Raw genomic sequence first — 24,041 nt, forward strand, 5'->3', positions numbered from 1 at the left:
TGATAAGTCCTCATGAGCATTTTAAGGAACAGCATTGAACCTTTTGTACTGGTGCACTGGTAAAATATATACATGCAGCAAAATTGAAATAGAAGGAGAAAGAGCAAGCACCAATGCTTCAAGCGGCACTTCTCAGACTTGTATGTCACGAATTTTCGCATAAGACAATATACTCAGAGCATAGTAGCGCTATCACATCATCCTCACTCTCACAAGCCCGCGCGCGGCCCATATCTCTCTCTCTCTCTCTCCCCACTGAGCTTAGCTGCTGGCCATCACTTTACTTCTCCTGGAGCCCCGAATACAATAAAATGCTAAAATCACTGCATTGCATGCTGTCATGACAGTACTAAATTAAGAAGAACAGACAATGAACACTAAAAAAACACCGGCATTTATTTGTGCTCTGATGCCAAGTAAACTCTTTAAATGAGTACCTATTTGTGAAAAAAAGAATGAACAGAACAATATCAGATGAGCCAACACCATACATAGCAGAACCTAGAGGCAACGAATACATGAGCCTAACAGAAAAAGTTCATATGCAAAAAAAAAAGAACAATGCTAAAACAATTAGTCACACAGATGTAGGAAAAATTCACAAACGTACAGCCAATAAAGATATCACACATTCTAAAGCTGCTAGATAGCAACAATGCAAATACAGACAAATCTCACTTTACGAAACCAGCGATGTAACAAAATATTTGTTTGATTTCACCATGACATGGTACAGAGAAAAAATTGGACAAGAACATTGTTCATGTAAGCCTTCTTGTCGCACATTTTTTGCCTTAGTGTGCAGTGGTGTTCAAGAGATTTTCTAAAAGGTGCATTTGCCGACTAAATAATTAAAGTGGTAAAAAGCCTGCACAAACCCAATCTGCAATTTCCAGCAATGGCTTGCACTGAGCACACCACATTTATGAAAAAGTTCTTGGGGAGTTTTATCACACAGCGGCTCATTTACTTGCACTGATAGTACCAGCCAGATGTAACAAGGATAGATATAGCAGTAAGAACACTGTAGGTATAAACTTGTACCGATCCGTTTTTATATTTGTCAGAAGAGCATGTGTAAGTTTAGCTTTGTTTACTCCATGCGCTCAAATTTCTGTGTATGGCCTTCTGTGGTGAATTTGTTCGTGACCGGCTGATGACCAGATCTTGGGTATTTTCAGGATGCCTTCCTGTAGTTTCACTCAAGTGAAAGTCATATTTTCTGGCAATAAACATTTCCTTCTTTGGTGGCCAGATGTGTCACTATGCTGCTCTGTTGGACCTCTGTTGACGCTGGCACAGCGTTGATGCCATCAAAGGATCTTTGGTGGGCACTTGTCAATGCCCACATCCGGTCGTCACACAACAGTCTGTACAAGGGATGGGCCAGCACGGACACAAGAAGCAGGAATTTGCCGTAGTAGTTTACAGCTCCAAGCAAAGAACGAAGGTGCTGCTTGTTCTCCGGTGGTGGCGTGGCTACAATGGCATCTGTCTAGTCTGTTGTGGGATGCATGCCATCTGCGTTCAGTCACCAGATCATAGAGGCCATGGGTACGCCATGAATAGGCTGAGCAGACTTGGCAACTGTAGTGTGCCGACTTTTGCCAACGCCCTGCTGCTACTTTTCCATGTCATAACATGAAGTCATGGCAAAGTGGAGGTTGAGCCTAACTCTTGTTTTCCTTGTATATCTCGAAATTCTTTAAGAGCGACGTGTTTGTGTGGGTTGATTTTAATTATTTCTTTTGCTCCTTGTCTTATGACATGCTGACAATAGATCTAGAGCAAATATGGTGACACAAAGAAAGCATTCCAGGGCTCTTTTAAGAGCACATAGGGACACTTGTCCTATATGATGCAGCAGAACACCCTGTAGCATTCTCCATATCTATAGATTTCTAAGTTCAATGCCTGTTGTGCTGTGTCCTCTTATGTCTGCTCAAGTAATCAGCAAGTGCAAAGGAAATGGAGCAGGTGGCAGAACAGTAAGGTCAGTAACCTATATGAATGTTCATTTGTTGCTTCATGGCACTCTTCAGCGAGAATTTCATAGTGTATGAAGGGCAACGAAATGGCTCATCGCCTGCAAGGGTGTGCAGTTCCTTCATGTTGGACTTGCATGAGAAGCTCCGAGAGCATGAAGGGCAATGAAATGGCTTCTCGCCTGCATGGGAGTTCCTTCATGCTGGACTTATGCGAGAAGCTTTGAGGGCATGAAGGTTACTCAAATGGCTTCTCTCCTGTGTGGGCATGCAGGTGGTCTTTCAGGTCTGGCTTTTGTGCGAACCTCTGAGGACACAGAGGGCATTGAAATGGCTTCTCATTTGTGTGGTTTTGCAGGTAGTCTTTCATGCTGGACTTATACGAGAAGCTCCATGGCAGGATATTGCCATGGCTTCTAACCTGTGTGGGTGCGCAAGTGCTTTTTCATGTTGGGCTTATGCACGAAGCTTTGAGGGCATGAAGGGCATTGAAATGGCTTCTCGCCTTTGTGGGTGCGTAGGTGGGCTATTATACTGGACTGATGTGAGAAACCTTGAGGGCATCAAGGGCATTGAAGTGGCCTCTCGCCTGTGTGGGTGCGTAGGTGGTTTTTCATACTGGACTTAACCGAGAAACTTTGAGGGCATAAAATGCATTGATATGGCTTCTCGCCTGTGTGTGTGCGCAGGTGGACTTTCAGGTTGGACTTTAATGTGAAGCTCCGAGGGCATGAAGGGCACTGAAATGGCTTCTCACCAGTGTGGGTGCGCATGTGGATTTTCACTTCGCCGCTTCGCGAGAAGCTCCGAGGGCATGAAGGGCACTGAAATGGCTTCTCACCTGTGTGGGTGCGCAAGTGGTTTTTCATGCTGCATTTATAGGAGAAGCTTTGAGGGCATAAATGGCATTGAAATGGTTTCTGGCCCGTGTGGGTGTGCAGGTGGGCTTTCATGCTGGACTTATGTGAGAACCTTTGAGGGCATGAAGGGCACTGAAATGGCTTCTCACCAGTGTGGGTGCGCATGTGGCTTTTCACTACGCTCTTTTGCGAGAAGCTTTGAGGGCATGAAGGGCATTGAAAAGGCTTCTCGCCTGTGTGCATGCGCAGGTGGGCTGTCAGGTTGCCCTTTAATGCGAAGCTGGAAGGACACGAAGGGCACTGAAATGGCTTCTCACCAGTGTGGGTGCGCATGTGGCTTTTCAGGTAGTCTCTTGTTGAGAAGCTCTTACGGCACAAATCGCACTTAAACAGACGCTCGCCAGTAGAGACCCTACCATGTGCTTCCAGACGAAACAGTTTACCAGCCTCATAGTCACAGAAATGGTCTTGTTGGAGGCGTCCCTGCTGTGAATTTTCACTGTTGGCTGTTGATGGAGAAATAGAAGGCCTGGATGCTGTACAAATGAAACAAAAGTAGTATTACGAAATGCAAAAGAGAGAACACAGATACTAAAGCTAATGATGAGCTTTATTTTTTTTTTTCATTTGGGAGGTCTTGAGGGTGCTTTAGGAGTGGTGGAACAAATGAAGCTGAGTGGTCCTTTTTTATATACTTAATATTTGTGCACCTGAATGCTTCATGACTGTTTGTGAAGTACACGCATATAAATTATTTTTCAGAAAAGTAAACAAGTACTAAGTGAGAGAAGCTGGAGTGTTTGAAAACATTCACAGATTTCTACGATCCTTAGAGGACAGCATCAAAAAGTTCCAACCCAGCTTGCTCTCCTATCTCCAACAAGCACTCGAGGTTTAAAGGCCATATTTGGCATTTGCAAAACTTTGGTTCACCGGCACGACAACTTTCTCATAAGACCTCATTAATGGGTTTCTTCTTGATCACATTTGTAACTTCGGTAACATCTTTGTAAGTTGAGATTGTAAAGAGCCAGCTAGCACATGCTTTATTTTTCTGTGTATAATCCGCCAGCACGTAAAACCCAGAGCTCCTTTCAATGTCACCCAGAATAAATATAAGCAATACCTCTGGGAGATTAAGAAAATTTGGCACAGGCACCACGACGGCTTACATGCGGGAATATGAAAGCGTTACAGTCCACTTAGTGAATTTTTTTCTATGCGTTCCTTGTCTGCGCAAGCTCTTACTTGTGCTCCAACTGCGCCTCAGTAAGGCCACATCGAAATGCACCAAGTGTTTCAATGCTTCCTCGCGAGGAATTCATAACTTGAAGGACTGCTCAGCACCATTAAATTAGAGATTAATGCTTATTTTATACACTTATGACGTTACGCCACCTCCTGCCCACTGACTGCACAGTCCAGTGATGCATGCATTGGCCACAGCTTTCATACAACATGACATGTGCAATGATACACACACTAAGCACACATTTAGCCAACCAGAACCGTGGGGCCACCAAGCTGTAGGGGAAGCGTGCTCATGCCAAATTTCACAAGCCCGGGGGGGGGGGGGGGGTCAGCATTCTACTTCGGTGGCCCCTGCGTATCACGTGGCAAGTGTGGCAACACGCACCCTATTTTGAAGGCAATCTGTGGAGGGGACAGAGGCAAGTGCTGAGTGCTGATAGCTTCGTGTACACTACATTTTCACTGCTTAGTTTCCGTTGAAGCGAGGCAGCATGAAAGTCAATTCGCCCACAGCTGTTAGTGCGCTTCCTCACTCCAGCGTTTCAATGAGAGTGCGTGGTGATCGAGTAAGAGGTGTTCATGTTTGCTTGCGCACGTCACACCTTCTTAATTTAGTTAGTAAGCTAATGATTAAAATTTTATGCAACTGATAAAACTACTATTCTTACTTCATATAGCTGCCTCCTAATTTGCTATTGCAATCAATGTGTCGCCTTTCGGGCAAACCTACTATTTTTTTAAAAGTATTTTTACTTAATAAACCAGGGCGATTCCAAAGAACCTTATGTTCAACTTCTGGTAGACTGTAATATTATTCCAATATGTTTTTATTCCAGATCTGCCATTTGCCTTCATGATAGGTCACAATGGCTCAGACTTCGCTCATATGAGCATTAACAGAGACTGGAATAGTTTTATGCTATACCAGCCTTTGCGAAAGAGATGCCCACCCTCTGGACTCTCTGCAACATGCGCCTCCCTAATATCTAGTTGGTTTGCAATACCCTCTGCCTACTTTTCATTCTTCTGCACCTCGGCTATAGGACGCACTGCGCAGTTCAGCGCGCTCACCTGTATTCCAATGCACACTCAATACAATCACTTTGGCCATTCTGACAGCTTGCCGGAAGCACTGAAAAGTCGTAATAGAAGCGCGAAAATTGTGAGAAACTGTGCAGGCAGCAGAGTCGCATGGGGTGAGGAACGTGAACAGCTGTACTTTTCATGTCTAACACAGTTTGGCGCAGGAATTTATGTTTGTATCAAAATGGCGCAAGTGGAGTCCCACCCCTGCACACTTGATCCAAAGGTAAGAATATGTTTCGTCTGAATTTATTTTGCGTCGCGCCTCGTCTAAATTTGTTTGAAGTTAACCACATTTTGTTCTTTCAGTCCTTCCAAAAGCGCTTCCTCAGTGAGCTTCATCATGTTATCGTCTCAGATTACTCCTCGGATGGTGTTGATGATATGCTGAGGGGTGACCGTAACTCGGACTTGTCCAAAACAAACTAGATTACGTAGCTTTTAATACTGAAACAGGGTGCGAGACCGGGCTAGTTGGTATTCCATGCTGAAGTGACAAACGGAAAAGTGGACACCGAACACTAAAAAGGCGACAAGGACAAGTGTTTTCATACTGCTATCGTGGAGCTCCAAAAGGAAGGTGCTGCTGCCGAACTTCGTAGCCTTGTAGCCTCTGCCTATAGCTTTGGTCATACATTTACAAATGAGAAACAGTGAGATCACCCTCACGGTCTTATCTAGTTCATCACAATATACTACATGGTAGCGCGGGAAATTCTCTCTTTGTTGTCAAGAAACTTGAAAGCTTTTGTGCACCCCAGTATTTGGGGGTGACCTGGGAGTAAGAGGAAAGAACTTTGAGAATGCAGCTAAGCATGTGCTGCATTCTTCTGTGTTCCTAGGGTGGCTCATTACTCTCAAGAGTACAAACGGGAAATAAGCGATATCCTATAGGCACCTGTTGGTAGGTGTAGCCCTTGATCATGAACTGGATCTGATCGCCGGAGATATGAATGTCTGGCTGAGCTGTAAATTACGCAGCCACAGTCTATTTTACTGTGTGCTAAGGAGCGACAGATTCATAGAAGACATTAGCAGTCAAAGCCCCCATGCTTCTGGGAAAGGACACTGAGAACCAGTCCATTTTACTGTGCCCTAAGGAACGACAGATACAGGGTGTTTCAGCGAACACATTCAAAAAATCCTAAAGGTAAGTTTTTCAAGAAAAATAGGAATTCTCTTAAAGAGCAAGCTTTCAAGTTCGGCGGAAAGTAAATTATGAGAAACATGTAATTACATAGTTAATTACCTAAAATTACACAACGATATGTTTAATTGGCGACTATCTGCAGTTATTGCCAATGGCAAGTTTGTAGCCACGGAGACGAGGGTGCCGTATTAGTTTTTAAAGCAAAGAAAAAGTCGCTCCGTAAAGCCCTGCAGCGTGCGAAAATGAAGTATTTTTTTCCCGCATGAAACCAAAACGCGGCGCCAGAAATCTAGTGCAAATGCAACATCCGCTGATGACGTGTTGCGGTGACTGCGATGCCCAACTCGAAATGTCTGTACTGATTCCCAAAGGTAGGGAGCCTCAACGCTCGGCTTAGACCATGGCTGTCATTTTCTTTTGTTGGTAGGTGCAAGAAAGAGGCTAGCCATCGCCCACTGCACGATCACATGTTCCAAGAGTTCTGGTAGGCATTACCAGCAGGTTCGCGCTTTCTTTCTTTCTCTCGACCACATCTGACGTGGCTACCTGACAACCTAAATGTGAGGAGTCACTAACTGTTCATTTATTCGTTAGGTTCATGTGCTGTTCGTTTATAATTACTGCGTGTTAGGAAGCGCATGAGACAAAGGAAAGGTTCGTTTGCGGAGCAAGGAGGACTAGGTACGTTCCCTGTACCTCATCACGGAGCTTCGCAGTGGACGGTACGTCGAGCCTTCCTTCATGGCTCCCGGCGACGACAACTCGACTCCGCCGGCTCCGACACCTGCTGCCACTTCGACGACCTACATCACTCTCCCCGCTCCCCGTGATCCTGCCATATTCTTGGGCAAAGATGGAGAATATGTCGAGGACTGGATCAGCCTGTACGAACACGTCAGCCGCAATAACCGGTGGGACCCTAGTATCATGCTCACCAACGTAGACTTTTACATTGATGGCACACCTCGAGTTTGGTTTCGGACGCACAGAGATGAGCTCACCAGTTGGGATTCACTTAAGCCAAATCTCCGAGACTTGTTCGGCAACCCTTACGGTTGCCAACTTGCCCCGCAGAAGGCGCTTTCCGGCCATGTGCAGATGTCAACAGAGCCCTATGTCACGTACATTCAGGACGTCTTGGCTCTGTGCCACAAAGTTGACGCACACATGACTGAGTCAGACAAGGTTTCCCACATCTTGCAGCACGAACAGTGGCTGGAATAATTTAGTGTGCTTAAAATCCATAAGTGGCTCGATTGAGAACAGTGCAGTTTGCGTGAACATTGGGGTCAGTGTCAAAGATGGGCCATTGTCAATCTTGGACATTGACATTTTGAATTCAGCCATCACTAAATTTAAAAATCGCATTGTTTGTGTGAAGCACCAAGATTTCTGCCTTATGACTTCAAATGTCATGGACACCGGCAATTGCTTGGTGATCATGGCTTTCAGCCACATCAGAATAGCTTCCTGAAGGTTTTGGTGGACACCTTGGCTAACATTCTTCTGTCAGGATCCATCAGATTACTTGACCAGCTTCTAAAATCTTCAACTTCTTTTTGATAGTCTGATATTGTCTGCTTCGACATTTCAAACTCCTATGAGGTATCCGCTTGCGATTGGCCACTTTGCACTTGCCTGATAACGGTGGCCTTCTTTTTCATCGTCAGTCTCCTATATTTGCCTCACTTCAAAATTTTTGCCAAGTTGGAGGCAGATGACGAAGGTGGTGTCAGCACCATTGGTAGCAGCTGCCAATGAAACCACTACAGAGAATTGGTTGTTTAAGCGGCTGAGCCTAGCATTGCAGAATGCATCTAAAGCAAACCACAGTGTACATTAGAGGCAATACGAATAGTACAAATCACCATATGCAACTGACAGGCGCTGACAGCAATGACAGCGTGAAGCCTTGTGGGAGGGTGCAGCAAGTGATGCCTGCTATAGAGGTAACGGAAATGGTAGTTCTGAACTGGCATGCGAGATACGTGCAACGCAAGTTTGAGGTGGCAGAAAAACAAAATGATGGCGATGTTGTTTGCAAGGGTTCAGGATTGGGCGAGTGTGTATTGCATTCTAGAACTGGTACAGCGCAACATACAAAGGAAGAAACAAGCCGAGCCGGCCAGATAAAGGAACAGAGTGCTGACTTCCAGCTGGTTTATTAGCGAGTTGCACGAAATATATACCTACAAGAAAGCATCAGGACAAATCATCACAATACCTCACAAGATGTCACACCAATAGAAGGCTACACCATCATGGGTCACAGAATGCGCAATTTCGTCATGCAAGGTTAAACTAATCAAGAAATCTTCTTTCCTGTGGAGATAGGCACAAAGATGGCGCGCTAACGCACATGCTGCCAGCCCTTGCTATGAGATCAGCTTCAATTGTCTCCCGTGTAAGTTGTGATCGGTGCTTTTTTAGCACTTCACACGGATAAAAATTCGGTTTACATCCACAGTCGCAACAGTGAATTCCTATGTGTCCCTGTATAGCCCAGTGCACATTGTAATAAACCAGTTAGAAGTCAGCACTCTGTTCCTTTATCTGGCCGGCTCAGCTTGTTTCTTCCTTTGTATGTTGCGCTGAGCGAGTTCTAGGATGTTGTTTGCATTTTCGGCAGCCTTTGAGTTGCAATTTAAAGAGAGAGTCTGGAAAATCGAACGACAACAGTATGAAAGATTAAAAACTTTGGTCGTTGTTACACGCTATAGAGCGTGTTGTGGTACCATGGCAGAGTTCGAAAAATCAGTCAGCGAATTTATTATTTTTACGCTGCGACAAAGAACAGATACGAACTTTACTTGGTGCTTGTAAAGATTATGTAAGCCATTTCGCAAATATTATGCTCCAACAGCATGCGACTAAATTACCAAGGAGAGGCTGGGCCTGGGTCACGTGCTGGGAAATGCCTTTAGCACATGCTTCCTCTGTTTGCCATGTATACTGTGAATCAAAATAAGGAAGCTTTCCTGTTTGTAGTAGTCAAAATAGAGAGTCATCATTTCTGTTGTTCCTGTGGCCAACATGCCAACTTTGCAAGCGTCTTAATATAGCTACGGGTGCAAGAGTACCACCTCCAGGTTTGACTTCATTATTGCATTTGCAAACAATGCGATAACATAGGTAAAAGTGTACAGCAGTATTGCGGCAGTGCACCGTCCGGTTTCTGTGAACACAATTAGAAACAGTGCAAATGTTGATTTTAACTGGAAACTTTGATGCTCAACGGCTACCTTGTTGACAGCGAATGCGAAAACATTGTGGTGGAATTTCGCTGAAAGCACTGTGCATGAGTTCTACTGATGAATGCAGATTGAATTCTTTGCAAAGGCAATTCAGTTGCCACACTAGTGTCTCGCCTCTCAAAATGAAAAAGGTTGACTTTTCGCGTTGGCAAAGGTGGATGAGGTATTAGCACATTGTAACAAGGGTACTGCAAAAGAACAACTGTCCTCCGAGATAAATTGGTGGTACAAAAGAGGCCTCGTCGACCACTACAGTCTGAAAACACTGCAAAAAAACTGAAGCTGCCTTCAACTGGAAAGGATCAAAACGACTACGCCCAGCAGTCACCAGAAAAGACCTACAGGTCGGCTGAAGTGATAGCTGGCGTGCACCTCTGATGCCCAGTACTTGCTCGTCATTGCCTGATGGCAGTGTTGCGCATGTGTAGTATTGCTTAGTCATGTGCTGCGGGAATGTCGTGACTCAAAGGTATCTCAGAACGAGAATCCCGACAGTTCCAGTGCAGTTATCACCTCTCTCAGTGAATGAGTATATTGATAAAACAAAGTATGTGTTGCAGTTAACTGCATGAAAGAATTTTGTTTTAATTTTATTCACCTCAAACACAGTGGTCACTTACACTCCGCATTCATCTATATTCATGTTTTTACACTAATATACTGGTTTAGGCATAACTAAGAAACTCACTGGGTTTAATGTTATCCTAAGGCAACGTAAGAGCTATAACAACACCAAGGCAAAAGGGCTCTGGATTAAGCTCTACCCCCTAAGGTGCTTGAATGTGCTCAATAGAGCAGTATTTTTACATTTTGCCCCCAATCAGAATGCAGACAAGAATCACAAACCAGCTCAGATGTCCTCAGCAGCAGAATGTCACACACACCTGAACAGGTGATACCAAGCCAGGCAGAAGTGGTTATTTACCACAAACTCACACAAGCAAACAAATGTAAGAGAAGTGCCGGGCATGCCCACCTGAGGTGTAGCTCGACTTATCTACAGTCTCTGTAGTCTGCACACTCCTTGACTCGCTGCCTGCTCTGAAGCAGCACCCAACAGACTTGTCAGCCAGAGGGAAGCTGCACTGCGTGCCAACCTCAAGATGAACGATGGCCTCTGAAGGGGAGTGGTACACCATTTTGGCAGCGATACTTTCAACTAGGCTCATCGCATTTGTGAGGCCTGCAAAAAATAATTGGCAAGCACTAACAGTTCAGTGCATATGTATATGTTGGCGCATAGGAGGTGCCACCTTTTTTTTACATCGCTACTTAACATACATGTGTTGCACATTGCTAACAGTGACACTGTTTCAACTAAAGACAGCGCAAAGGAACTGCAGCAGTGCACGAATAGGTGGATCTGCAACCTCTGCGAGACTTCGGCAACTGTTGCGCGCTAGCTCGCATTTTGAGGTCATCTTACACAGCACGAATTCGCAAACTTTCCCGCAAGTGTCAGCAAAAGAATAGGTAATTGTATAATATCGTACAAAGCTCCTAAATGTACTCTCACCTAAAGCATCTCCATACTGCTTTAAGACACGTTCACACCGAAGGCGGAGCGGACAAGCGGATCCGGCCAAGTGGCTGCGGATTTTCCGCTTTGCGGAAAATACGCGGCCGCTTGGTCGGATAGCGCCCGGACCGATTTTTTCCGCGCGGACAAGTTGGCCGCTTTGGCCGCAGCCAATCAGTAACCGACACTGAGGAAGCGCTGGTGAACCAATGTAAACGAATGTCTTTCTCTGCGCTTTTCGCTTCTGTTCTTGAAAAGCGTCAAAACGGCATGTTGGGCCAGTTGGTTGGGACAAGGACAAAAGAAGCTATAAAACGACGGCACGGCGCCGTGTCGTCGCTTTATGCCTTCTTTTGTCTTTGTCTTGTGTTGCGCTGTAACAAATCTTGAAAAGCGACTCTACAAGTGGCGAGTAAAATGCCAATGATCTCGTCTTCTTCATCTGAGCTCATCATTTTGCAGAAGTACATAGACGAGGCAACCTAAAGTTCGCCCGCGCGGCACCAGCGCCGAATGCTCCCTAGCGGACCGATGGAAGTTTCGAGGGTCGTCGCTGCGCGAGCGTGCGCCCGTGATCTGTTCGGCGGGAGCGCTCGTGCTGGCTCGGGCGCGTTGTTTTTGCGATGGCGAGTGCGACCTCATCAGCCAGGAAAGGTGGCACGCAATACTGCTGTATTGTTGATTGCCATAACAGCCTCGAAAACACGAAAGGTCGAACGCCGCCCGTGAAATTCTACAGATTTCCGGGGAAGTGGTACGAGAAGGTCAGACGACAAGCATGGATAATTGCAGTGCGCCGAGTCAAGTAAGCACCATAATTTCGTATTCGCGTGCAATATCGCGGCTGCTCGATGAAACGGAATAGTGATATGCCTGTTTTTAGCGCCCAACCGTTTGTTTAGTCATGCCGCGTTGTTGAATTGTGTTGACATCCGCTGCTTGTTAGCGGTAAATGCATGCGTGTTGCGACGCTGAGCTTGACGACGCGAGCTCGATTCCCCGCCACAGCGGCCGCATTTTGATAGGGGCGAAGTGCAAGAACGCCCTTGTTACCGCGTGCTTTGATTTTTGTGCACGTTAAAGAACCCCCGGAGGTAATAAGTATTCCTGAGACTAACCATTACAGCGCGCCTCATAATGATTTAGTGGTTTTGCATGGTTTTGGCAGTTAAAACCCCCGAATTTATTTGATTCTACTGTGCCTTCACTCGCAATCGGCATGGACGAGCTTTAGAGAATTATTTCCATTTTCCAAACGCTGCAACTTAATTTACTAGTTGTGCAGGTAACGAAAGGGGACGCGCGCTAGTTTTGTCTGATAGCAGACAGCATTTAATGCAAGCCGCGGTCGTCGCGTGCGTCGGTAAGCGGCAGATCGGAAAGCAGCCGATCGAGACGTGCGCGTTATGTTTGTTGTTTGGCCATGCTTTCTAAGTTCACAATATCCAAGCTTGCTTTAAGGTAATTACCACCTTGCACATTCTTGCTGATTCACTCTTCCTGCCAAAAACCTTCGTTTCCTGTAGTAGCCGGCCATCGGTGCAAGCTTACTTTAGCTGTTCGCCCGACGAGGCACTAGATTTGCTTTGGTGAGGCATGTATCTCTAATGCTTGCGCTCGTGCTGTTGGTCCTAAGGCCTGTTAACGTGGTCTAGGTTCATTTCGCGGAGCAGTCTGTACGAGCCAATCCTCATTAGCAGTGAAAACGCACCTTGCTGATTAATGCGATGAGTTGCAATGACTCCAACATCTGCATTGAATAAGGCGTGATATACACTAAATATTTATTTCAGCATGATTCAAAGCAATATGCGCCTATGTAGTATTTAAATTGTTAATTTTGAGCAGATGTGTGTTTTGGCTGTTGTGTTCTAGGATTTCGTGCATCCTGGGAAGGAAACTGCTTTAGTGTTCTGGTGAAGCAGCGTACTGACCAGGACAAGGCAGACACACACATGAATACAAGACACTCGCTGTGCTTGTGTCTCTCCTATTTGTACTGGTCAGTGCGCTGCTTCACCAACGCGGTATGATGATTAATCACCAACTCGCCCAACTTCCCACATTACTGCGTTAGCTTTATAATGCAGTTCTCTTCGTGCCACGCAGTGACGTTATTGCGGCAAGAAATAGGCATCAGAAGTTACAGGCACTAGCATCTCCGAATCACCATGTATTAAAGGCATGTACAGTTTGCCAAAAACAGCTTAATTTGTGATTTGCCTGAACCTAAGCCTGAGAGGGTATAATGAGCTATAGGCTAGGCCACGTTGTTGAAGGTGGGAAGATGGTCTTTCTCGTTAGTAACGTTCCATGCTCATTTGTGCCTAATACATGTGTTCTTTCTGTGCTCGCAGTGCTGATGACACTCCCTGGGAGCCATCCAAAAGCATGCGAATTTACAAAAACAAGCAGGATTTGCGAAGCGAAGACATCGATAACGCTTGCCGTTGTTCGCTGACAGCTCCGCGCAAATCAGAACGAACACAAACGTGTAATTTACTAATGCTCCAGCCAAGAAATTTAGCAGCAAAAGGCGGAAGCACAAAATGAGAGCAGCCGTGTGCGCGCACTCAGTTACCGAGGAAACTAACGGCAATCGTCACCGTCCCTCCACATCTCTGCAAGTATGCATGACCGCTTTGTGCCTGCATCATATAGAAATAAAGTGGCTAAACTTCTGAACTTGGTGTATACCTCTAAATCGACATCGTATACGATCTTGGACACCTGTGACACGCACTTGGCTTTCACTGTCACATCACCGTCCACGATTTGTTGAACGCCGTACACGTGCGGAAGCAGACGCTCCCCTTTCGTGAGGTTGCCGCCACGAAAGAATCTGTCCGCGTCGGCAGCCTTCTTGAAACCGCATTGCAATCTCTGCGTCGCTGTTGCGCAAGCAGGCGATCTGCCGCCGTCGAAAACTGAGCGCCGTGAGAACGAGCAGCGAAGAAACGCGCGGGCGAACCGGTGTAAACAAAGCGGAGACCGCGCCACGGCACGACCGCGCTGCATCACGTTTCCACATTGGGGGCGCTGTCAGGAGGCGCAGTAGCGCCGCCTGGCCATGGTTTTCTCGTCTATAGCGGACGGGAGCGCGCCAACCAACGTCGAAAAAAAAAATAAATATCGAAAGTGCGCGTACAAACCCAAAGTTCCGCGAGATGGCGGCACGTCCCTGAAATTGTTAAAGATATTGCGAGATGCCCCGCCTTCCCGGCGGCGCGGACAGCGAGACAACGCGGCTGGTCAGAACAAGCGCGGGCGCTCGCCGCCGCGCCGCTTTGAAAATCCGCTTGTCCGCATAGACGCTCCGCTTTCGGTGTGAACGTGCCTTTACTCTCACCTTTTTTCCAGATGCGTTGCGGTAGCACATTGGAGAAAGGAAACTGTGCGTTCCACAATGGTGGTGGTACGACCCGAACACTCTCAACTTCAAGGAAATTGCGACAGAGAACGAAAAAAATCGACTGCACGGCGCCGCTAAAGAAACAGCCATAGTAGACCAATTAAAAAGGTTCCCTCGTGAGCACATTATCTCCCGCTAGTGGCGCCGTAGTAAGCGCAATTTTAACCTACAAACTTTCTTATACAGTAATCGAAGCGTTTTTATTACATGACAAAAAGTAAAAAATTATCATTGCTATTTTTACACTGTACTTTTTTTTACTAACTTTGTTGATTTTTGCCATTTTAAACACAAAATAGTGTTCAGCATCATCGACCTCCCACGTGACCTCTGGCCAGAATTTCAAATTTTTACCGGTATGTTCGCGTGCACGGCAGGTACGGATTCTTTGGTTTGTACGTCGGTTGGTTATTTTATGCTAAAACTGTTTATTGCGCTTCGATATCTCGCGTTATTTAACTTGGGGTGTAAGCCCGAAAGCTAGGTTTTAGTCGTGAGTCATGTGGAACAAGTCTGCATCGAAATGGGAACCGGGTCCTGCTGCAACTGGGGACAGCAATACCGGTGAGTCGTTTAACATCGCTGCTTCAATAGCTATGTAATGTATTCGTCTCGTTAACTTACAGGCGGAGGGAAGTTAACGAACTAGATGCTGCATTACATATGGGCAGTCAGGACCCTCCGTTGCTGTTTCCTAAGTAAACTTTCAATTGCGATGCCATCATTATACACATATTCACGAAAGAGAAAGCGGTATCAGAACGCGCGTCACATTTTTCATCTCATTGTAGCCGTGGCCATGGGTGACTGAGTAGCCTTATCAATATTTTTTTTTTTTCGAGTCCGCCGGGAACTTCTTTCGTTCACAGAACCGAATAACCCTTTGATAAACTGAAGCTCAAGTACTGAATTGAATGTATCAAACAGTTGCACGCATGATAAATCACCCTTATTTTGTACCTGTTGGTTTCAAATGTTCTTGCTGTTCAGTTTGGTTAACCTCGGGACATTTATTTTTGCAGTAGTGAAGCGGTGCATCACGTTCACGCAGAAAAAGAATGCATCATTTCTAATAGCTTCATGTCTCATTTGCTTGTGAAACCAGCAGTGGTTTCACAAGCTCTTCTAGTGTATAAACCAGCGCACAAATGTTCTCATTTGTGACCTTAATAATACTTAAGCTGTTGACATGCATTGTAGTTAGGCAGACATCGATTTTACAGAGGGTAACAATAATTATTTACCATGCTGCTTAAGCACCCTAGAACAGTGTACATCTGCATGTGTTCTATAGTCGCAAACCATTACAATGTATATGTCGCACGTTTTCGCATATTATATTGCAAAATTGTGCTTATTCAATTTCTGATGCAGTCAAAATTTCTGTTCCAGACATGCAGTAATGAGGGCGCACCCAGTTTAAAGCAACACACTCCATGCATTAAACAAAAGCTGCTGCCTGCTAACACAAGGCCATTGTGTGGACTTGGGCTGCTACTACAAGGTAAACAACACCCGGTTCAGAAATAAATAATGCTTGATATATGCTGTATTGGCTTGCATGTCTTGAGATACATGTCATTTGTTTGCAGTAGATATGAATGTTTCTTCAAATTTATGGTTCAGTATAATTGGTTCGAACATCAAAGAAAACACTGCATGCGTTTGGCCAATCTGTGCTGTATCTCATGTGTCACTGTTCTACCCCTACAGAGTCTATTTCAAGCACATCTTGGTCATCGCAGGAGCTCCCATCTACCAACAGGAAGGGGCTGGAGCCGAATTTGCAAGGCTTTTACACAATGAACAAAGAAGCGAAAACAGAAGAATTTGGATATCAAGTCTGTAAAGGACTGTGTCAATACTGAAAAGAGCTTCAGCCACCATTCCACCAGCACAGACATTTGGCCGAGTCATCCAGGTAACTCAAAAAGCACTTTCTAGAAATTCTTCGTGTTCAGATGCACCTGCAACTTCTGACCAAGCACCGACGACGCTGGCCAGAAGAGTTCCGTCAGTTTGCCCTTTATCAGCTTCCTGGCCATGTCAGTTCCGTTTGTGCCAAGTGTAATTTTTTTTTCTCTAAATGCAAGATTTTTCATTGCCCATTCTCGTTAGAGATCATTTAATCCTCACCCAAACATAAAGGTCAACGGATTCTTCGCTGACACTTAATAACTGTCACTGTCTGGTAGGGTACCATATCTGTAGCAGTATCTTCTAGTGTATGTTGTCATGCACAATTCCTCTCCTGAAATAGCTGATGCAGCATTGGCATGTCTTGCATTAACTTACGCACCGTGTGCTATGCACCATTTTACTTTTCTTGATGTTTTTAGCCTTCAATGCTTGCATAGCAGAGTGGCTTCTCTCTTGAATGCAAGCTTTCTCATTTTCCATATTCCTAGTCTCGATGATTGCTCTTCTTCCTCGATAGCCTGGGTCTTTGCGCAAGCTACACTGAAGTGATTTATTGCAGAAGCTGGTCTTGCTGCCCCACTTGGTTGTGGTTGCAGTGTTAAGTTTCTCTTATCTGGGGTCCTGGTCAGTTACGTTGGTAAGCATCTGCTCCTGCAGTCCGCACAGCAACATAGACTCCCAGCATACATGCACTGTAACTGGTGCTCTCCGTTTGTTCTTTCCTGCTGCAGCCATGGTTAAATTGTGCTTGTGGCCTACCTCGGCCATGATTAGCTCATAACGGAGACCAGCATATGTGCTTACATCATTCCAAGTATATGAAGTTGATAGCCGCATGGGTAAAAAGGCCCGTAAAAGTGACTGTCGAAGGTGATGCCCATGGAACCGATTTGTCCATATTGAGACAAAGTGGGGCACCAAGTGCGAGCCACAGCTTAGTGGCCCCCGAAAGAAAAGAATCGTGCAGGTTGGAAAGGATTTAACGCTAAAATACCGAGTGTCCATGTCGCTGTGTTGGTTGCAGCAGCAGATGCCTGCATCATCTGATTGCTTCGCAATGCAAGTTGCTCATCTTCAACGGCAACTGTCGGTTCAAACACGTGCGACATTTTGTCCAATCTGTTTGTACTGCTGGTTGTTGCTTGTTACCAGACCACCTTGTGCGACGAAGGCAAGCATTCTGCCTGTAGCTACGCGGCTGAATGTACCGTAAGAGACCCGGCCGTGTATGCGAATGCTCACTGTTGCCATATGGTTCGTAGCCAATGTATATATGTAATGCCTGAACCCTATGCAGTGATTGATTGCTGTTTAATTTCGCTGTTATCTCACTTGGTCATGGTCGCCGTGTTATATGCTTCTCGAATGTGGCGGCCTGGTCAGTTACATTGGGAAGCAGTCTCTCGAAGTAAGCATTCGCTCCTGCAGCCTGCACAGCGACATAGACCCCCAATTCTCATGCACCATAATTCGTGCTCCCCGTTTGCCCTTTCCTGCTGCAGCCATGGATAAATTGTGCCTCTGGCCTTTCTCAGCTGCGATTAGGCATGAACGGAGACCAGCATATGTGCTTACATAGTCTGACACGTGTGAAGTTGACAGCGACATGACATGGCTGGAAATGCCCACAATAGTAGCTGATGAAGGCGATGCCCACGAAAGCTACTTGTCCATATTGAGACAATGTGAGACACCAAGTGTGGGCCACATATGAGCGGCCCTCGAAAGAAAAGAAACGTGCAGGTTGGAAAGAAGTGAACGGCTAAAATACCGGGTAGTCCATCTTGCCGTGTTGGCTGCGGCAGCAGATGCCTGCTTCACCCGATTGCTTCACAATGGAAGTTGCTTTAACGGCGACTGCCGCTGTAAACAGGTGAGACACTCTGTCTAATCTGCTTGCGCCGCTGGTTGTCACTCGTTACCAGACTGCCATGTGCGACGACGGCGGTGAGCCGTTTATCAGATCGCGTCAATGATTCCAGCGTATCTCGGCATGTAAAATTTTATTTCTGCTATTGCATGAGAATGGTACACTGCTTGTCTTCTGCCAATAAAGTCGCACGTTCTGTTCACTCGTGGCTTGTTTGTATGGGCGTCAGTAGAGGCTGTTTGGTCTCCTGGCAATTAGAACGCACCAGCTACGCAGCAGCCAAGGCACTGAAGCATGCCGCATGGCCGGCAGGGCAAGCACGGCACGTACCCATAGAATAAAGAACCAACTGCTTAGAACTCTGCCCCTGTGGTTCGGCTCAGTAGCTAAAGATGGTGGCATGTATCCCAGAAGCCTGCGTAAACATGTTTCTGAAGACCATCTCAGTCGAGCGAGGTGATCATAGAACGGCTTTGCTACTGCATTTTTACAGCTCATTTCACCATCACCTGCATTCTCTTTGAAGGGAAGCTGAAACACTTTTCGAAAAAAAAAATGAGTTCCCTGCGGCATTCTACGGTTTTGAGTCCACTGAACACGAATATCTCGTTTAAAAGGGGCGGAAACAAACGCAAGCGGCTGTATTTTGCATGAATACGCGCCTCAGGGCATCGCGCAAACTTCGCTGTTGCCCGTGATTGGTCGGGACCGCTTTGACGTCATTCACGGGGATCGCCGGTCGGCGCTGCCGTTTCAGAGCGTAGCACGCTGTTCTGTTCTGGCTTCACAACTGAGTTGTAAGCATTATGGAACATTCTCGCTGTCTCGGAGAGCTTGTATTTTCGCCGTACATGTTCGAACCAACAGCCGATACAGAAAACGATGGCGGCAACGGGGGCAACGACGATGTTGAGTGTGCCAACAGCGAGAGCGATGTGTGCACCTTCTCGCGCATTGAAAATCTTAGCTGGCACATATGTCTTTTCATGTAGCTGCACGTGTCACTGGGAACTTACTGTCAGTGTCACTGGGAACTTAAAATGTCATTAGATTGTAAACATGGGTGCGATTCCGCAATGTCATGCACCTTGCCGCTGCTTGTCCAAAGTTCCGTGGTTTTTTGCGTGTTGATACACGATCGCGAACATAGGTGCCGCATTTGGCTACTTCAAACTCTTCAACATTATCTGCCTGTGTCACACTGGCTGCTTCAAACTCTTCGATTGGTGATGGTAGTGGAACAGGTTCATCAGGGGCTTGGTTCTCAAGGTGCTCTGCAAGAATCTGAGTGCAAGGCATGGATGTCATGGATTTCAGCATATCATGCATATCAGCAAATATGACAACAGTTGGATTACTTACAGTAATTGAAATACTTTTTCAGTAATTTATGTGATGGATTAGTTGTCTAGCAATTTATTAATTGCGTTAAATATGAACCAGTAAGCTGTGTACGGCGCCAGAACGTTGGTAGCGTCGTGAGGTGTCGTGGAGGCACATGGGGGGGGGGGGCATGAAATGTTGGCAAGTGTATGTTACCTTGAAGAAAGGTTGGTGTTCCTTTATACTTTACTTTTTGCTTCTCGTGTGCATGAAAACTTTTTGGAAGCAATCGTAAAGTAGTACTATTACATTTCTGAAAGCGGTAATTGGTAATGTAAATCAAATGAATAAGCATAATGAGAAAGTAATGAGTAATGTGTTATATTTACTTTCAAATAATTTTGCCATGCGTGATGCATAGCTAGTTAAAGGTAAGAAAACATTTTTTGTCCAGCAGCGATGCCTGTATTGGGCTAGACCACGTTGAACGCTGACAAGTTCAATACCAACGTTACTTCATTATTTGAGTCCGTTCGCCTGGCCACGGGCGCGGCTGTGCCGACGCTTGTTTTTGCGGCATTTCGATGCTGGTAGCAAGCTGCGAGTGCGAAATCTACGAAACGAAGTTTTTACACGACGAGTTCAACTACTCTTAACGCGAGCATGAAAATATTACCGTAACGCCTTATGTCGTGCGATTTGAACACGAATGCTGAACAGCTAAACCTGCGGGCACCGCCTGGCAGGACGAATAGCAAATATCACGGAATGCGCAAGCATACCCCCGGCCAGCTATTTCACCGTACCAAAACAACGCCGAACAAACAGCCGTAGTACAGTGTTCCGTGACAAAGTGGAGTGGCAAAACAGGATGAAAACGGTAAGCACTTTGCAGACGTGCATATTCCCGGCTGTGCCTCCACCTCGCTTCGTCATAGGCCGCTGTAAGGCCGTTTGTTCAGCACTCAGGTGATCATCCGTTAAAAAAATTGCCCGTGTGCACATTAAAACCCTTACCTCACCCTTTCTCCTCTTGGCGAAGGCCGCTCTTGGAAGTAGCGAGGTGTTTCTCTTGTGGGAGAATATAGACGGAACAACGCCAGCCTTCAGTCGCGCCGATTTAATTGGAATGCCGATTGCCCGCATCGTTGTCACGCTCCGATGATAATCACTGTCGCGGAAATGGTACGAATACAGCACAGTTGATTTCGTCCACAAGAAATTATCTTTCCTCACCGCATGGACCCACTGCGCTGCAAGTTTCTTGTACTTTGCGAACACGTGAAACACCACATCGTCTCGCCCGCCTGTGTTCACACAGCCGAATGCTGCACAGAACGAGGACATGTTGGGCGCCTTCGGCTGTCTTCGTAGCCTCGAAGAAACATGCCAGCACACCGGCCCGGCACTACGGTCACAGAACACCTATACAGGTATGGTCACTCCCGCTGGTTCTCTTCTCCGGCTGCCTCCTCACCCGGCGCTCCGGGAAGCGACGGGGGCGTGTCCGCAGGGGGGATTTAGAAAGCGATTTCTGCCCCTTATATTGACAATAGAAAGAACAAATTTCAGCACCGTAAATTAATAGGTCTGTTCTTCCCAACCCCAGCAATTCATGGAAATTGAAAACCATTTCAGCTTCCCTTTAATAAGACAAATGGCATCCCTGCGCGGAAGAGCATCCCTTGCTGCCGACATACTGCATACATGCTTTCCTTATGCAGTTAAATGGATTTAGGACGCGGCATCACCCTGCTATTGCGTGATGCTAGGTCTCAGTGATAAGTTAAATAAAAAAAAGAAATTAATGCAGTAAGAGTGGTTAAACTTTGCCAAGCCTGGTAAGCAGACCTACCGCGTGAGATACACTGAATAAACCGGCTTTCTAAAGTCAGCTTCGCCGCGGTAGACGTGTGATAGCAGTAAAGCATACTCAGCAGTAGTGCAGTGAAGCATGCCAAAAGTGAGAAGGGGCCACTGTCACGGGCCATATATATTATGCGTTCCTTAATGATGTACACGCGCACCCGCCGTCTCCATTCAGATTATGCGCGCCGAGTCGCCTAATAAGTGTACTGGCAGACCGTCAGCGCTATTTTGGACATGCTTGTGACACTTTGAACCATTGCTTCGTCCACCTCGTAAGCAAATTTATGTTTACGCGGGTGGATAATTTGTACAGTGAAGCTGTATATGGCTAGCCGATTCATCTGTCGAATGTACGCCAAAAACTCCGGCGTAACACCATGCGCATGCATGAAAAAAAAAGAGAGAGAAAGAGGTGCGCGATTAGCCATGTTGGATTAGCTGCGCCAGTAATGATGGCGTTGCCCACCCTCGCAGCTGAGCGCGCCTGCAGCAGTTTCTCTCTGGCTCCGAAAAGGCTAGGCCACGCGTCATACGTACTCTTTAGGATCAGGCAGCTCTTGATCAGCAGTGCTGCAAGCAGAACCGAGAACGAGCTCGTCTACACTGTGCTGATGCTGCATCCTTCGCACCAGCACAGGGTCGTGCAGCTAAGCGCAAGCAGCAACTGCGTATCGAGCATCCGGCAGCCCGATCAAGCTGTCGTTTAATGAAACGTCGGGATTAGCCCAGTGATAAACACAGGGGCCGAACATTTCAGCTTCGCTCGTTACCGAGTGCTTGGGCAGTGATATTTTTTTCTGAACTGTGGAGTTCTTCAATATATTAGCTACGCCATATGCAGTTTCCTGTCCCACTGCTTTAGTCATATGCAAATCAAGGTGTTTTTAGCCGAGCGAAGTTTTCAATCAATCAGTCATTTTGTCACTGGGAGACCACCGAAAACGAGGTACTCACTTGCACGCTTGGAATTTCGTAACTAGCCGTGAGATCAGCATGTGCCTCTCAAGAAGCTGCTTTGCATCCACCCTTGCTATGCTTCACCGCAAGACATTCTGTATGTCTAATCGCATAGCATACTTGTACTTCGGCGAAACTAACCTTACGAAACCGAATTTTGCAACACTCTTTAAGACTTAGACTCTTGCCTCTCTACCATCCACTACCAAATGCTTGTCGGTACGTCACTTGGCCGGGGTCTTACCCGCTAATTCTCCTGTTTGGAATGGGGGAGACTCACATACATGAAAACTGCCAGGGAAAGCAGTTGCCCTGATGCAGGCAAGCTCCCTTGTCGAAACGTTTGCACAAGCCTATTCGACCACCATTATCACCACAACATATTTGTTTATTGCGGTGAAGCATGCCGATAATGGGAAGGGTTCACGCGAATTGGGAATGTAGTGTTTGAGTCAGCGAAGAACGTAACATTTTTGTCTTAACAAAGCAGATTTTCGTGGGAGGACGATGTTTTGACAACTTTTGTTGGCTAAAGCCATACATTATGCATTACCGCAATAGAGAAGATGCCTCACTGGAGGACACGTCCTCCGTAGTTAGCTGAAACCCTAGGTGACAGGTTCACCCTTGACACTATTAGCATATCTCTGAAATACACATTGTGTATTGCAGTGAAACATAAAAAAGCACATTTGTCAGTTTAGAATGCAAAGACCTTTGCCTTTCGCTTTTGTGATATGACACTAGGTATAACAAGGACCTATTCACTGCTGAAAACATCCACATGGAAATGAACACATGAACATTGATGGCAGCATGTGTGATTTTTTATCCTTTTGCTTTGTCGCGTATCTGTCATACTGTTGTTATTAAATTTTCCTTCACTCTGATAGGTAGTTACCTGCGTAGCATCACATCGCAAGGAGTCACTGTGCAATTAGTGCTGAATGACCAGTGTGATCGCTTTTCTGAAGAGAGGTTAAGGTTAAAAGGAAGCTTTAGTGCTTCAGTAGCTCTGGTGATCTGGCAGCGGCGCTCTGCACAGTGCACTTCTTCCTTACATTTCTAATTTAGTTAGTAAGCTAATGATTTACAACTTTATACAACTGATAAAACTACTATCCTTACTTCGTATAGCTGCCTACTAATTTGCCATTGCAATTGATTTGTCGCCTTTCGGGCAAACCTACTTTTTTTAAAAACATTTTTACTTAATAAACCAGGGCGATTACAAAGAACCTAATGTTCAACTTCTGGTAGACCGTAATATTACTCCAATATGTTTTTATTCCAACTCTCCCATTAGCCTTCGTGATAGGTCAAAATGGCTCAGGCTTCGCCCATATGAGCATTAACAGAGATTGGAATAGTTGTACGTTATACCAGCCCTCGAGGATATGAAGCAACGTGTGAGATTTTCCCTCGACATTTCCAGACAGATGCTTTTATCTACTAATGACTCCATGAAAGCCTTCGTCTGTCCATCGCAATGGACGGAAAGCAATTCGAGCACATCATGTAAATATTCTGTGTTGTCGTCCAAAATGATATTACTCTCGTGGAGTGCCCGAGTAGGCCTACAACCAAA

The 24,041-nt window shown here is 46.0% G+C and overlaps 1 protein-coding gene and 1 long non-coding RNA gene across 2 annotated transcripts in view; one reads left to right on the forward strand and one right to left on the reverse strand.

The window, feature by feature from the left end:
* Window positions 1–371: 371 nt before the first annotated feature.
* On the reverse strand, window positions 372–14,535 carry LOC129384307 (uncharacterized). Its single transcript, XM_055069574.2, has 3 exons — window positions 14,452–14,535; window positions 10,560–10,766; window positions 372–3,381 (listed from the first exon to the last, which is right to left on the reverse strand). The coding sequence occupies exons 2-3, from the start codon at window positions 10,750–10,752 to the stop codon at window positions 2,549–2,551; spliced, it is 1,026 nt and encodes a 341-aa protein (XP_054925549.1). The 5' UTR covers window positions 10,753–10,766; window positions 14,452–14,535; the 3' UTR covers window positions 372–2,548.
* LOC129384308 (uncharacterized) overlaps window positions 11,232–24,041 on the forward strand; it is a 32,537-nt gene continuing 19,727 nt past the window's right edge. Inside the window, exons 1-2 of the long non-coding RNA XR_008612040.2 lie at window positions 11,232–11,907; window positions 13,460–15,078. This is a non-coding gene — a long non-coding RNA (uncharacterized lncRNA). The remainder of the gene's footprint in view (window positions 11,908–13,459; window positions 15,079–24,041) is intronic.

Source organism: Dermacentor andersoni, chromosome 8 (genome assembly GCF_023375885.2).
Source record: "Dermacentor andersoni chromosome 8, qqDerAnde1_hic_scaffold, whole genome shotgun sequence".
Classification (NCBI taxonomy): Eukaryota; Metazoa; Arthropoda; class Arachnida; order Ixodida; family Ixodidae; genus Dermacentor; species Dermacentor andersoni.

Coding starts and splice junctions, on each gene's coding strand:
- LOC129384307 (XM_055069574.2), bottom strand. CDS start 10,752: ATGAGCCTAGTTGAAAGTATCGCTGCCAAAATGGTGTACCACTCCCCT. Junction 3,382..10,559: donor TAAGTCGAGCTACACCTCAG/GTGGGCATGCCC, acceptor TCATTTGTACAG/CATCCAGGCCTTCTATTTCT.